Raw genomic sequence first — 13,416 nt, forward strand, 5'->3', positions numbered from 1 at the left:
GTACAGAGGGATGGAGAGGAACAAGCTCCCCCCAAATCCAGAAACAGCCTGCAATTTCTTAACAGACAGTAGAGCATTTTCATCTGCCCTTAGGCTGTTGAGCTCTCTTCTGCTGATAGTTGCCCGGTGCCTGTTGGAGCTCAGTATCCCAGCACACAGCAGGGTGAGACAATACCTCCGAGCAGAGCTCTCTCCGTGCTGGAACCTGCGCAGCAGACAACTTCTGCACCAAAACCCTACGTTGCCCTGTCCTCCCCCTGCAACAGAGTGGCTGGGCTGCTTGGGTAGGCAGCTGTGAGGAGGGCGATGCTGTCCCTGCCTCCCTTTACCCCAGAGGAGCGGGACTGCCTGGGCAGAGGAGCCGGCGGCGATGCCTCCCTCTGCTTCCCGAGGAGACTGGGCAGATGAGCCGGCGCGGCTACGAGCTGGCGTCCGGGACCCGCGGAGAAGCGGCGGGACCTGCCAGCGCCGGGCAGGGCTGCGGGAGCCGTGCGGGAGCCGTGCGGGAGCCGTACGGGCACCGGGGCCGCCCCGCCGCCATCCTCGCCCCGCTCGGCTCGGATCCCACGGAAGGGCTCGGCGACGGGCATCCCCCTCCCGCCGCCCCCCTCCGTGCTCCCCCGCCTCGCCGCTTGTCCTGCTCTTGGCAGCCCCAGCGCCCTCCGCAGCCAGTTTTCCAGCCCTGCGCTTCTTCTGCAGTGACAGCCAGTGGCTGCGGGGGCCTGTTTACTGTCCGGTTAATAAGTGAGCTGGAGCTGGCGGGGGGGGAAACTTCTCCGACGGCGGAGAGCGGGCTCGGCGGCGGGCGGGCGGGGGGAGCATTCCTGTGCCGCGGGGCCCCGGCGAGCCCCGCTCCCACCGCCCCCCGCCCGCAGGTGCAGGGGGCTGGCACTCGGGAACTGGAAAGAGCTGGTTGGAGTTTGCACTTTAAGCTGCCGGCTGGGAAGGAGCCGGGGGCCCGGAGCTGGTGCGGGCGCGCAGCGCCGCGGGAGGATGGCTCGGTGGCTGCGGTCCCTCGTGGGAGCGCTGCTCCTGCTCGAGGGGGCGGCCGCCCTCAGCTTCCTCCACCATCGCTATGAGGAGATGGTGCAGGCCCTGTTCCGCGTGCAGAGCCAGTGCCCCTACGTCACCCGCATCTACAGCATCGGTCGCAGCGTTGAGGGCCGACACCTCTACGTGCTGGAGTTCAGTGACTACCCAGGCATCCACGAGCCCCGTAAGTATGGGGGGGTTGGGGATGGTGGTTTGGAGAGCCCAGGCTTCGTCACCATGCTCCCTGCCATGCGGCACTGTCAGAGGTATCTCCCTTTTGAGCCCATACTCCTGGCAATGCCTATATGTCAGGCAGTGCCAGCTCCAGCAGGGACCCCCAGCCAGTCCAAGGACACCCATGAAAAGCCCACATGCATGCACCATGCTTCCGTGAGCTGCAGCATGGCGCAGGCGCGTACTTTGGACGGAGCTCTGGTTTTTCAGCGCAAGTTAACATGAGAACCCAGGCAAGTCCATCCCAGCACCCTACGTGCCCTGCCATCCTCTCCCTCCCAAAACAGGGTTGTGCAGGCAGAGAGAGGCAGCACCCACCTTTCACCCTTCACTGCTGGATAGTGGCAGGAGGGAAGAGTGCAGCCTTTCCTCCTCCAGACCCCGAAGCGGGGGGCATCGAGTGAGGGACCGCAGCAGAGTGGGTGCTGGGCTCCTGCAGCCGCACCAGCCCTGCAGGCTGTGCAGCCCCTGTGACAGGCCACTCTCGGGGATCTCTGCCTGCTGCCACGTGGCCCTGCAGAGCCTTGGCAGCAATAGCCCCTTGGGCTGCTGCCTGTGCAGCACGAAGACACGGCTGAGCCAGACCTTGCCGGCAGCCAGGTGCCTCTGGGGGGCCTGAGGGGACCAGCCTTCTCTCTGGGATGGGGCTGTGCACACAGGACTCCCGCGCTTCCCCACCTTGTGCCCCTGGGCCGCAGATGCAGACAGGGTTCTGCCTACTTTTTGCCGGATCCTTTGCTTTTTCGGATCCTGCCTGGTGTGGTTAAAAGCAGGGGCTGACAAGTCCAGGCAGACATGTCACGTGGAAAACTGCCAGCAGCACTGCAAGGGTGAGCAGGACCTGTATCTCTGCCCCCCTCAGTGGAGCAGCCCCCCCAAGCCCCCCAACACCCCATGCTTAGCAGCAGCTTGCCCAAAACCACGCTGCACTGGGGGCACCCTGTTCCCCTCCTGCAGCCCAGAGTATCACCTTCAGGGGTGCCAGGAGGTGGGATGGGAGGCTTCACACCCTGACCACCTCTGCCCCAGCCCTGTTCCATACAGGGAAACCTGCATGGTGCTGAGGACACCTTGGGCACCTCCACAGTGCATCAGGGGCTGATTCAAAGCAAGGAGTGAGCAAAGGGCACCGGCTGTGCAATAGTGGATTTTAGACCTGCAGAACCATAGCAGAGCAGCCAGAAGGGCGGCAGGAGGTGACCAAGGTCTCCCCTTGCCCCAGGTGGGCAGCATGGACCTGTGGCCTTCCTCAGAGCCTGGGCCACCGTCAGGCTGGCACTTTCAGCTTGTAGCACAAAGACTTTAGGAAACTGGGGGTTCCCTTGAAGAACACAGAAAGTAACTCCGAAAAGCCAGCCAGAGTCAGTGGGCTTACATGTGGTAATTAGGGCTTGTGTGTCCACATGGATGATGTTTAGGGGTCTGCATATTGAAAAAGGCTGACAAGTCCTGCTGCAGACTCGAACAAAGCAGAGAAGGAGAATCCCTGCCGAGAACTTAGTTTTTTCAATAAAAGCTGCACATATCCCCAGGACGTTTTTATAGCTTTTATAACTGGATTATCCAATTAAATCAGTCTCATGTCCCTGAAATCTAACCAGGTCAAAACATGCTGCCCACCTGTGGTGTCCTGTGCTGAAGCAGAGCGATCAAAAGATAAGGAAAAGCAAAATCTTTTGCCAAAATTCTAATTTGTTTTAGAGTCTATCTTCAGCATGTCTGGATACAGTGCCTCCTCCACACACAGCAAAGGTGCATGTTGGAAGCAGCAGATACCCAACATGGGGCTGTGGTGCCTTTTGCCCCGTGGATCCTGACGGACACCATATGTGGCAGCAAGGCTGCACACTGTCACTGTGAGTCTGATCACTGCTGGTGGCCAGAAATCTCACAGTACAATGGGAGTCTCAAGCTCTGGCAAGCCAACATTTATAACAACATCCTATTTTCGCTGACGCTTTCATATGAAAATCAGGCTCCCTTTCTAACTGAATTCCCCATGTCTCTTTCATCCTACCAGTGGTGACTCCAGCCTGCAATGGGATATTTTCCTACAAGTAACTGCTTTAAAAGACCCCTTGGGAAAGCATAACCCATCCCTCATGTGTGCTGCCTCTCTTTCAGCAGAGCAGTGAGTCCTGCTCCGGGCACTGCCTGCCTGTGGTCTCCAAGTCTGTATTTTGAGACCTCATTTTAGAAAAGACAGTGGCAAGAGACCTTTCTGTTCATACTGGAGCTGCCTGAGGGACAGTTTGATTCAACCCAGCTGCTGAGGGTTTCTTCAGGCTCTTGTTCCTGTCCCTTGAGGGTGAGGAAGCCCCTAAGCCTTTTCCTTTGAGATAGGTAGAGGGGAGGGGAGAGGAAACCACTGCTGCCTCCCACTAGCACAGGAGTGAGGGCTGGTGGCCACAGACAGAGGCAAGTTCTAGTGAAAAAGCATGGCTTACCCTGAGCCAGAGATTGATTTTATCCTGCAGGGTAACGAAAAGCTCCTTAAAGCACACAGAGCAAGGAATGTGCCATGTAGGTGACGGGCACTGAGAGCAAATTGTGAAGGGCAGAGGTGGAAGAAATGTCCCCTCCCCTGCCACCCACTGCAGAGCTGGGAGGCCCCAGCACCCCAGAGCAGCAGCAATACTGCTTGTGCTCCCTGGTCCCTATGTGCTGCCTCTTCCCAGCCTGTGACCAGACCAGCTGCAAGTACATCCTCTTGTGCTTTCCAAACAAGCAGCAACCTGGTGGAAAGCCTGGGCTGTGGCAAAATGGAGGAGAGCCCATATGGGCACTGTGCCACTCTCTCTTACTGAAGCCTGCATTTTCCAAGGGAAAGGGCCACTTCACAACATTTACTGGGGGGCCCTTGGGCTTGCGTGTGCACCTTGCAGTAGGAATTGACTCATCCCAGTCTTGGCTGATGGTGTCACTCTCTTGCTCTCCCCAGTGGAGCCGGAGTTCAAGTATGTTGGGAACATGCATGGGAACGAGGTGCTGGGCCGTGAGCTGCTGCTGCAGCTCTCCGAGTTCCTGTGTGAGGAGTACCGCCGGGGTAACGAGCGGATCACCCGCCTCATCCACGACACACGCATCCACATCATGCCCTCCATGAACCCCGACGGGTACGAAGTGGCTGCCAAGCAGGTACCAGGCAGCGATCACGTCCTCCAGCCGGGTAGGGGCAGAAAGCCCTTCAAATCCCTGTGGGATCCCCTTCCTTCACTGTGGCTATGGGGAGGGGGCATCCTTCCTCTCCATGCCCTGCCAAATGTGTCCCACCCAGTCAGTGTCGCTGCTTCTCACTGCCCATGGCAAGGGCTCTGTGTCCTGCCACAGGTAGCCCTGGCAGGTGATGGAGGAGGCTTCCTACACCTGACTTACTCTCCGAAGGAGTTCTTTGTCATGGGAGGGTCACTGTGAATCTCCTGCCCCAGGCTGGGGAAGTGACAGCTGAATGCCAGAGTCATGAGCAGGCAAAGACGGGGATGGGACAGGGGAGATGCCCTCTAGTCCTCCCTCCGAAGGCTCATCCATGCTTTTGAACTGCTAGACCTCATGGAGGTATTTTATTCATGGCTCCTTCAGTTGAAGCAAGTTGAAATCATTTATTTGGCTTGTGCCTTGCTCTGTCGCCCTGAAAAATTAAGATATTGTTACTGACTTTCCCTGTCAGCACCAATACTCTTTATTCTCCTACCAGCAATAACATAGAATCATAGAATCATAGAATAGTTAGGGTTGGAAAGGACCTTAAGATCATCTAGTTCCAGCCCCCCTGTCATGGGCAGGGACACCTCACACTAAACCATGCCATCCAAGGCTTCGTCCAACCTGGCCTTGAACACCGCCAGGGATGGAGCACTCACAGCCTCCCTGGGCAAACCATTCTAGTGCCTCACCACCTTAACAGGAAAGAATTTCTTCCTTATATCCAATCTAAACTTCCCCTGTTTAAGTTTGAACCCGTTACCCCTTGTCCTGTCACTACAGTCCCTAATGAAGAGTCCCTCCCCAGCATGCATGTTATGACTCAAAGGCGCTGGTGCACCATTACAATGGCCAGTCCCCACTGCCCTGACACCCACCCTGTACTCACACCCGTGATGCACCTCTGCTCTGCAGGGCCCAGACAGCAATGGATACTTGACAGGGAGGAACAACGCCAACGGAGTGGACTTGAATCGCAACTTCCCTGACCTCAACACATTCATGTACTACAGTGGGGAAATCAGTGGGCCAAATCACCACATTCCACTGCCCGACAACTGGAAAAGCCAGGTACTGGTCTGAGATGTTGTGAGGGTCACAACATCCTCTTAGAGGGGCTCAGAATGCAAGCAAATGCACTGTCCTTTGGTTTGCACAGTGCTTGTCACCTCCATGCCTCCTGCATGCAGAGAAATGATGTAATCCTGTCCCCTATCCCAGCTCACACCTCTGCCAGGAGAGGCTGGCACCATGGCCTGCTTGGGGAGAAGGCTGAAATGCAGAGGGCAGCAGAAGTGGCACATGCTGGCCAATGCCTGTGCCTCAGGTTTTGGTGCTGTGCTGGGAGGTGTAACAAGGTACGCACAGGAGGAGCCTGCTCTGTCTATCAGAGAATGCAGGAAACTGCAAGGGCTGAAGCAGGCACATTTCAGGTCACGGTCTGATGTGACCAATCACACCACAGCCCGGCATGGAGCAGCAGCTGGCCCAGAGGTAGCTGAGCTCTTCTCCCTGTTCCCATCCCTCTTCTCACAGGTGGAGCCAGAGACGCTGGCTGTGATCCAGTGGATCAGCAGCTACAACTTTGTGCTTTCCGCCAATCTGCACGGTGGAGCAGTGGTGGCAAATTACCCCTATGACAAGTCTCAGGACCAGCGGTTCAGGAGCCACCGGCGCACGGTCAACACTCCTACCCCTGATGACAAGTTGTTTCAGAAGGTGAGCATGGCCCTGGTGTGTGTGAGCATTCCTGCAGCCCTGCCAGGGTGCAGCATGCGAGAGCTGGCTGGGAGTCTCTGGTCACTGCCTTATGCAGGAGCTGAGCCAAGAAACGTGTTGGAAATAACCATTTGCAGACTACAGCATTTCTGCCAGCCACCAGTTCATGAGCCAGGTCCCGCCACATGGACAAGTCAGTCTTAACCCTCAGGAGCCCTTTTCTTTGTGCCATGCTTGGTTTACCCATAACTCCAGTACCACCAGTGCCACCCCACTCTTCCAGAACTGAAGCCTGCACCCATCTTTGCTGCACCATCATAGCAGGCATATATTTGGGGTTTTTTTCCTAGAGCAGTGGCAGGGTCTGGCTGGGGGTCTGCTGAGAACAGCATAAGGGAGGTTGAGTGCCCAGCAGGGGTTTGCAGATAGTAAAGAATAAGTAGAACAAAGAAAAGCACCAGGAGCAAAGGCAGACATCAGGGACTGTATGGGTCTGTGTTGCTGATCCTGCTAGCTCTAGCTGAAGCCTGTGGTTTTTATCCATTGTTAAATGTCCCAGAAAACAGTGCCTTCCGTCACTGCTTCCATTAGGAAATACCGGCACAAGAAAAAGCAAGTCTGAGTTAGAACAGTTAATGAGAAAAATAAGACTGAGCTGGAGTTCAGCCTTCTCTGGAGGCTCAAGCTGTACTGGGACTTGCCAGGACCTGCTGGGATCAGGGCTGCGCTCAGACCCAGATGTGGAGAGGCTGCAGTCTGGGGCCTAGGCTAATGATACCCACACAGCCTCAGAAGTCAGAAATGTAGTGAGATAACTGCTGTCCTGCTGACAGAACAAGATTACTCCAGCATCTGAACCATAATACAAGGATATAGGGTTTGCATTAGAAAATGCAAACACCAGTCTCCTTTAAACTGTATCTTACACAGACGACAGGCTTTAGATGCAGTGGCCCAATTTTAGCCCTGCCTTCATGTCTAAAAATAAGTATCAATCTTAATAAGGGCAATAAACAAGCAGTTCCTAGAACCAGAAGTTGCACAAACTATTTCCTAATCCAAATTCCCCTGATATATATGGTATTTGCATCAGAACTAATACTGGTTCGTTTTCCTCACATATCTTCTCCCTCTGATAGTGCCATTTGCTGTGTGGGGGCCAGCTGAGTGCCCTTGCGTGGGCCCAGTGCCCTCCACTCCCGCTTGTCTTTTAGGGAGTAGGGCAGAAGCCGTCTGTGCCATCAACAAGCCTCCAGCTCTCCAGATTTCTGTTCTTCCTCCTCCACCTTCATCTGCCTATATTTTGTAGAGGTCCTGGCCACCTCATGTTGTGTTTCACAGCAGTAAAATGCAGGAGCTGTCTCCTATCTGACTTCCCTCCGATGCTCCCCAGCAAAGCCTGTGCAGGAGGAAGGATGTTTTGCCCAGAGCCAGGCAGGACCCCCAACCGCATGGGGCTGGAGAGGTGACCACAGCTGCTCTCTCTCTAGCTGGCCAAGACCTACTCATATGCCCATGGCTGGATGCACCGTGGCTGGAACTGTGGGGACTACTTTGCCGATGGCATCACGAATGGGGCATCCTGGTACTCACTCAGCAAAGGTAAGGGCTGAGCAGCTGAGCACCATCTGCAGCAAGGTGTTGAGCTGAGAAGTGGTGAAGGGGTAGATGAGAAACCCCAGGAACCTAAGGATGGGTTGGGGAGGGGCTGTGATGATAGCACTGTGCCCATTCACTAGACACTATTCTGGTATCTGCATCTCAGACTGGGAAATGGCCTGGGAAGATTGGAGGTGGCTTGGGAAGGAGCCACAGAAATAGCTGAGGGCTGCAGAGACCTGCTGTGTACTGCACAATGATGAAAGCAGAAGGCTTTAGTCATGTGTCATGGAGGAAGGAGGCTGCACCTGCGGAGTAAAGAGGAAGAGCTGAACAATTAACAGTTCTGGCTGAAGACCAGCAGGGGCCAGGATGCCTGGGACACGGGAGTGGAGAGGGAAGGCGGCCTTGCATTTCCCTGGCACACGGGCTTTTCTTTTCCAGGCATGCAGGACTTCAATTACCTCTACACCAACTGCTTTGAAATCACCCTGGAGCTGAGCTGCAATAAGTTCCCCCCTGAGGAGGACCTGGAGCGGCAGTGGATGGCCAACCGGGAGGCTCTTGTTGCTTTCATTGAAGAGGTAAGGGGGCACTCCAGAGACCTGCACACTTGTCCTGCAGGCCTCCATGGGCTCTGATGGTAGGAGACCAGTATGCACCAGGGGTGGAGGGGAGGTGGCCATGGAGCTCACTGGGTGCTCTTGTCGGTGGCCTTTGTGGAGGCTGTTGTGTCATAGACTGGCTCTGCTGGGGAGAACCAAGAGAGCCAAGGTTATGGGGAAAGGTAGGGCTGTCTCCAGAGCTATGCCTTCCTCCAGCATACCTCTACCAAAGTACCCTCTTGAACAAAGGGGGGTCCTTGACCCAGCAGTCTGTCTCCCTCCCTGCAGGTTCACCAGGGCATCAAAGGGATGGTGTCAGATGAGAACAACAACGGCATTGCAGGAGCAGTGATTTCCGTTCAGGGAATCAGCCATGATATCACCTCTGGTGGGTTGTCGGTCCCCTTGCATGTTCTCCCTTTTGGATTCAGCTTCTTGGAGGCTACCTGGGTACGTGGGAGGATGTTAGCAGGCAAGGCTGTATGTGTGGCCAGTATGGTTTGCTTCTCAAACACACCAGCTATGAGAAATGTGTCTGTGCATTCTGAACCAGCAGGGGCTTAGGAAAACTTAGGAAAGAAAGAGGTGAGAACTAAAATGTAAACCTTATTGTAAAGGACTTCAGAAAGTAAGATCCTGTTTTATCTGAGAGAGAGGAGAAACTGCATTTGTATTTAACCAAAGAGAAGACTGAAGGAATAATCTACTCAATTATTTATCTACACAGGACTAAATAGCTGATAGCGAAGGCCATGATAGCAGAACAAGATGAAAGACTGAAAGTTCAAGCCAGACAAATTTAGACTGAGAATGAAGTGCCACTTGAGCTTATCCAAGTTGTAGTGGTTTCTCCTTTGCTGGCCTATTTTAACCTCCTTTTCATAAACACCCTTTTCCAACTGGACCAGACATTACAGACTGGCTACAGAAAATAGCCAATATTCCAGCTTTTCAGAGGTCAGACTATGAAATCATCAAAACTCCTGGCCGTAGGTCTGTGACTCAGTAACACTAATATTTGGCACTTATTATGCCAGCCTGCATAGGAAAGGGGAGAGTGCAAGAAATCACAATGTGCTGGATTTATGTTTGAAGGTATACATATAAACAGGACAGAATCACAAGAGGCGCTGCCTGCAAGAGCCCTCTGGGGTCTCCTGTCCAGCCTCCAGCTTGGAGAAGGATTTTCCCCAAAGTTGGCTCTGATCAGACATTGCTCCCTCCAGCTGATTCTCACTGATCCCCAAGGATGGAGATTTCACAGCCTTTCTGCTGTCCTGTGCCAGGGGTGCACCACCTTCACAGTGAAGCTGTGCTCCCTGATTCACCCTGAAGCTCCCAAGCTGCCATCTGTGGTTGCTGCCCTCTGTGTGTTGCCTGGCACTACTCAGAGGAGTTTGGCCCCAGCACCTTCAAGTAGCTGTGGGCTGTGAGCAGATCCCCTGTGCCTCCTCCAAGCCAGGCTGAGCCTACCTGGCTCCCCCAGCTCTGCTTGTGGGGCCTGAGCTCTTCCTGTGGGTCAGGAGCTCTGGTTCTCCCACATCTCTCTTGACCTGGGAGCACCAAAACTGGACACGGTTCCCAGGTGCAGCCCCCCTGGGACTGAACAGAGGGGGAAAATCATTCCCTTTGACCTGCCAGCCACTTTCCCTGTTTTCCCTTGGAAGCCCCTGACTCATGCGTCTCAGTCCTACAAGTCAGCCCCACCTAAGCCAAAATAACACAAGCTGCCTGTTACTATTACTCAAATTTGCAAAACCCATCCAGTTCCATAGATGGGAATATACTCAAATTGTCAAATTAATCCATAATGTGCTGCTGCCTCACTGTTGACTGTTGACTGTTCCCTGTCCCTAACCACACCAGTGAGCAGCCTGTCAAAGTGCTCTTGAGAGGTCCTTATGCAGGGAGAATCAGGTAGCAGCTGAGTTGATGAGCAATTAAAACCCTGCTGATAATCCAAATGAGGCAAAAATGTATATGACAGGTATCAGAGATTGTGTTATGTCAGACTGAAGCTGTGATTGTCCTTAGGTCTGCTGTCATCTGACTGGTGAGATCTTAGATTTGTAGCCTCCCTGCACAGGCATGGCCAATGATGCTGTACTGTCCCTTTTCATTTAGTTTTTACATGTAGACTGACCTTTACTTCTTGGCATTAACAAGACATCACTTGCAGTCTACCAATGTGAATCCAGCCTTGCAGTAGCCAGCAGATTCAGAAGGCAAAAAATTCCCTGGGTTTTGAAGGCTGCACATCCTCACGGAAGTACACTTGGCAAGACCTACCGGACTACCTTTTGCACTGCTCCTTGTGCATCTTGAGTGCTTTCTCTTCCCATCTTGTGTTCCAGGTAATATGGGGGATTATTTCCGGCTGCTGCTGCCTGGCACTTACACTGTCACAGCCTCTGCAGAGGGGTACCAGCCCCAGACGATCACAACAACCGTGGGCCCAGCTGCACCTTCATTGGTGAGTCAGGCTGCATAGTCACAAGGGTATCCCGAAATGTCTTCACGCCATGGAGAAAGAAATGTAGCAAATGATGTCTAGTGAGCAGTAGAGAAAGGAGATGGGATGAAGAGTGTTTCCAGTGGCTACAGGGTGTCTTTGTCCAACACAGGGCTCTTAGCAGCTCACAGAGAGGGACAGGGCAAAGGCAATGATGCCTTCTCAGTTCATCACTGAGGGTTCACAGCCTGCACTGGGCTGCTGTGCCAGCTCCTGTGTCCTTTTGCCTCCTGGCCCTGGGGAGACCCTCTGGCTGTCTGGAGCTCTTCAGCTCTTCTCCATCCTCTGCGTTCTTCAGGACATGATGATGTGGGGACAGCATCTGTTCCCTGAGGCTTTGCTATCCCTCTGGCTCTGTGGGTTTCAGTACTCTGCTGTCATCTCCATCCTGCCTGGGACAAAACATGTTACAAGGCTGGTAGCAAGAGGCTGAAATCTGCCTTTCTTTCTGCCAAGAGCAACCAAGACAGGTGGGAACCTGGTGCAAAGAAAGAACAGACAAGCACCTCTGAGAGAAGTGCTCTTAACACCATGTGGCCCCTAAAGTGCCTTTCTGAGGGCAGATGGGACAACTAGAAATTGGTTCTTAAAACAGTGGATGGTGATTCCTGCCCCTGCTGTTCCCTTGTGAATGTGGTGGCACCACGGATGCAGCCTTCTCTAAAGGCCAACAAGAACCCCATGGCTGTGGCATCCTGGCACATCTTTTGCTTCACTGCATGTACACTGGCCAGGCTCTGCTGTAAATACACTGTGGTGGTTCTCCCACCCTCCATCTCTTCATCCCACCCTACCCAACCTCTGAAGTTCTTCCAGGGCTGCCCTTTTCTCAGGACTAGAAACCTTCTAATTTTCGTCTTAAATTTATTTATGGTCAGCTTATCCCTATTTGTTCTTATGCCAATGTTGTGCTTTAAATAGTTTCTCTTCTTCCCTGGTATTTATTCCCTGATGTATTTATAGAGAGCTGTCAAGCCCAGTCCTAGCCTTTGTTTTGCTAGGTTACGCACCCAGCTCTTTGGCTTTCCTTTTTAAACAGATTTTCCTTTTATCATGTTACTGTAGAAAACTGGTTTGTCCTCCGATGGTCTGATTCTTGCAGATCTCCCCTCACAGCAGCCCCCTTGTCTCCATTTCCTTCTGCCCCTGTAGCACCTTCCCCTCCCTACCCACTGTTCACTCCATTCCTCCCCCAGGAAGCCCACACAGCCCCATCCAGTTTCACCTTTCTGTGTGGACTCCCCATTCCGCGTTTATCTCATGCCGTGTCCTGCATGCTCCTTATCTCCTTCTCCCACCTGTACCTGCTTGCATGGCTGTAACGGATGGAGGTTTCTTTCCTGGAATTTTTTTGCTTGGATCTACTGGAAGCACCGGTTGCTGAAAGACTGATTAAGCAGGATTCAGCTAACGAGATGCAACTGAAAAAGGGCTAAACCATCCTGTCTATTAAATATTCACAGCAATGCTATTTCTCTACTCTCTGGTGAGAAAAGATGAAGAAAGAGCATAGCTCAGTCTCTTGCCTTTCACAGCTCATTTTCCAAACAATCCTACGACATCACATTGCCACAGGAGCATCTCTCTGCATAAGAAATGTAGCTAATTGTTAGTACATTTTCCTTGGGGGGAAAAAAATGTTTCCAGCTGATTTAAGAACTGAGTTCCCGTTCTATCGTAACACTATTTGAGGCCCCTTACTGCTTATCTTGGCCCAAGAGTCAGCCCTTCGAAGGCTAGCGGCAGAGGCAGGTCCTGCAGAGCCCTGAGCCAGCAGAGCACACACACGGTGTAACACTGTTAGTTTTGTTCTCTCTCCAGGTACATTTCCAGCTCAAACAAGACATGGTGAGGAAGCCCCCGGAGCGTAAAAACTCAGGAACACGCATGAACAGCAAAGCCCTTCACAAGAAGGTAGTGCCAAGAGCCACCCGCTGGGGGACCCGAAGATGAGGACAGCTCACTTGGCTGAGAGCTGGGGAAGCCATTTACACGAGGCCTGGCTGATGACTCCAGCCAGTGAACTTTCCAACAGTCCAGCATGAAACTAGCCCAAATGATTAGGTTATTAAACAAGGAAGTATTTAACCCCTGAGCAAGTCGTGAAGTCATTCAAAACAAAATGTGCCTGCACTGCAGTTCCCTGGGCAGCGTGTAGCTGCTGAGCTCTTTCCCAGCACTTGATCCATTTCAGAGAGTTGTGCTCCCTTCACTCCTGGACTTGGTTGCTACATCCCATGTGAGATGCCCACACTCTAGTGTATACCAGAGAAAATGAATCCAGGCCCTTGTCTTTGACTGCTGCATGTGAGTCCTGGCACTAGCCCTCTGCATGCCAGTGCCATGTTTCTCCCTCCGGTAACGATGCTTGCAGCCTGTAGACCCTGAAGTTAGGGGGAAGCCAGTCTTAAAGCAGTCAGTGATGCAACCAGCTCTGAACACAATCTGTCCCACCCATAGCACAGCTATCACTGGTTGGCAATGCCACTAGTATAAATGCATCACTAGGAGGTA

General features: G+C 53.2%; 1 protein-coding gene across 2 annotated transcripts; it reads left to right on the top strand.

The window, feature by feature from the left end:
• The first annotated feature begins 757 nt into the window (after positions 1-757).
• On the top strand, positions 758-12,997 carry CPN1 (carboxypeptidase N subunit 1). 2 transcript variants are annotated; one of them, XM_065671994.1, is made up of 9 exons: positions 758-1,216; positions 4,208-4,404; positions 5,383-5,538; positions 6,004-6,186; positions 7,677-7,788; positions 8,230-8,369; positions 8,679-8,840; positions 10,745-10,863; positions 12,724-12,837. In XM_065671994.1, exons 1-9 carry the CDS (start codon positions 994-996, stop codon positions 12,752-12,754), a joined length of 1,323 nt encoding a protein of 440 aa, XP_065528066.1. In that variant the 5' UTR covers positions 758-993; the 3' UTR covers positions 12,755-12,837. The 2 variants fall into 2 exon arrangements, with proteins under 2 accessions (XP_065528066.1, XP_065528065.1); XM_065671993.1 differs by having other exon boundaries at positions 760-1,216; positions 8,679-8,778; positions 12,724-12,997.
• The last annotated feature ends 419 nt before the right edge of the window (positions 12,998-13,416 follow it).

This window comes from Lathamus discolor, chromosome 3, assembly GCF_037157495.1.
Source record: "Lathamus discolor isolate bLatDis1 chromosome 3, bLatDis1.hap1, whole genome shotgun sequence".
Classification (NCBI taxonomy): domain Eukaryota; kingdom Metazoa; phylum Chordata; class Aves; order Psittaciformes; family Psittacidae; genus Lathamus; species Lathamus discolor.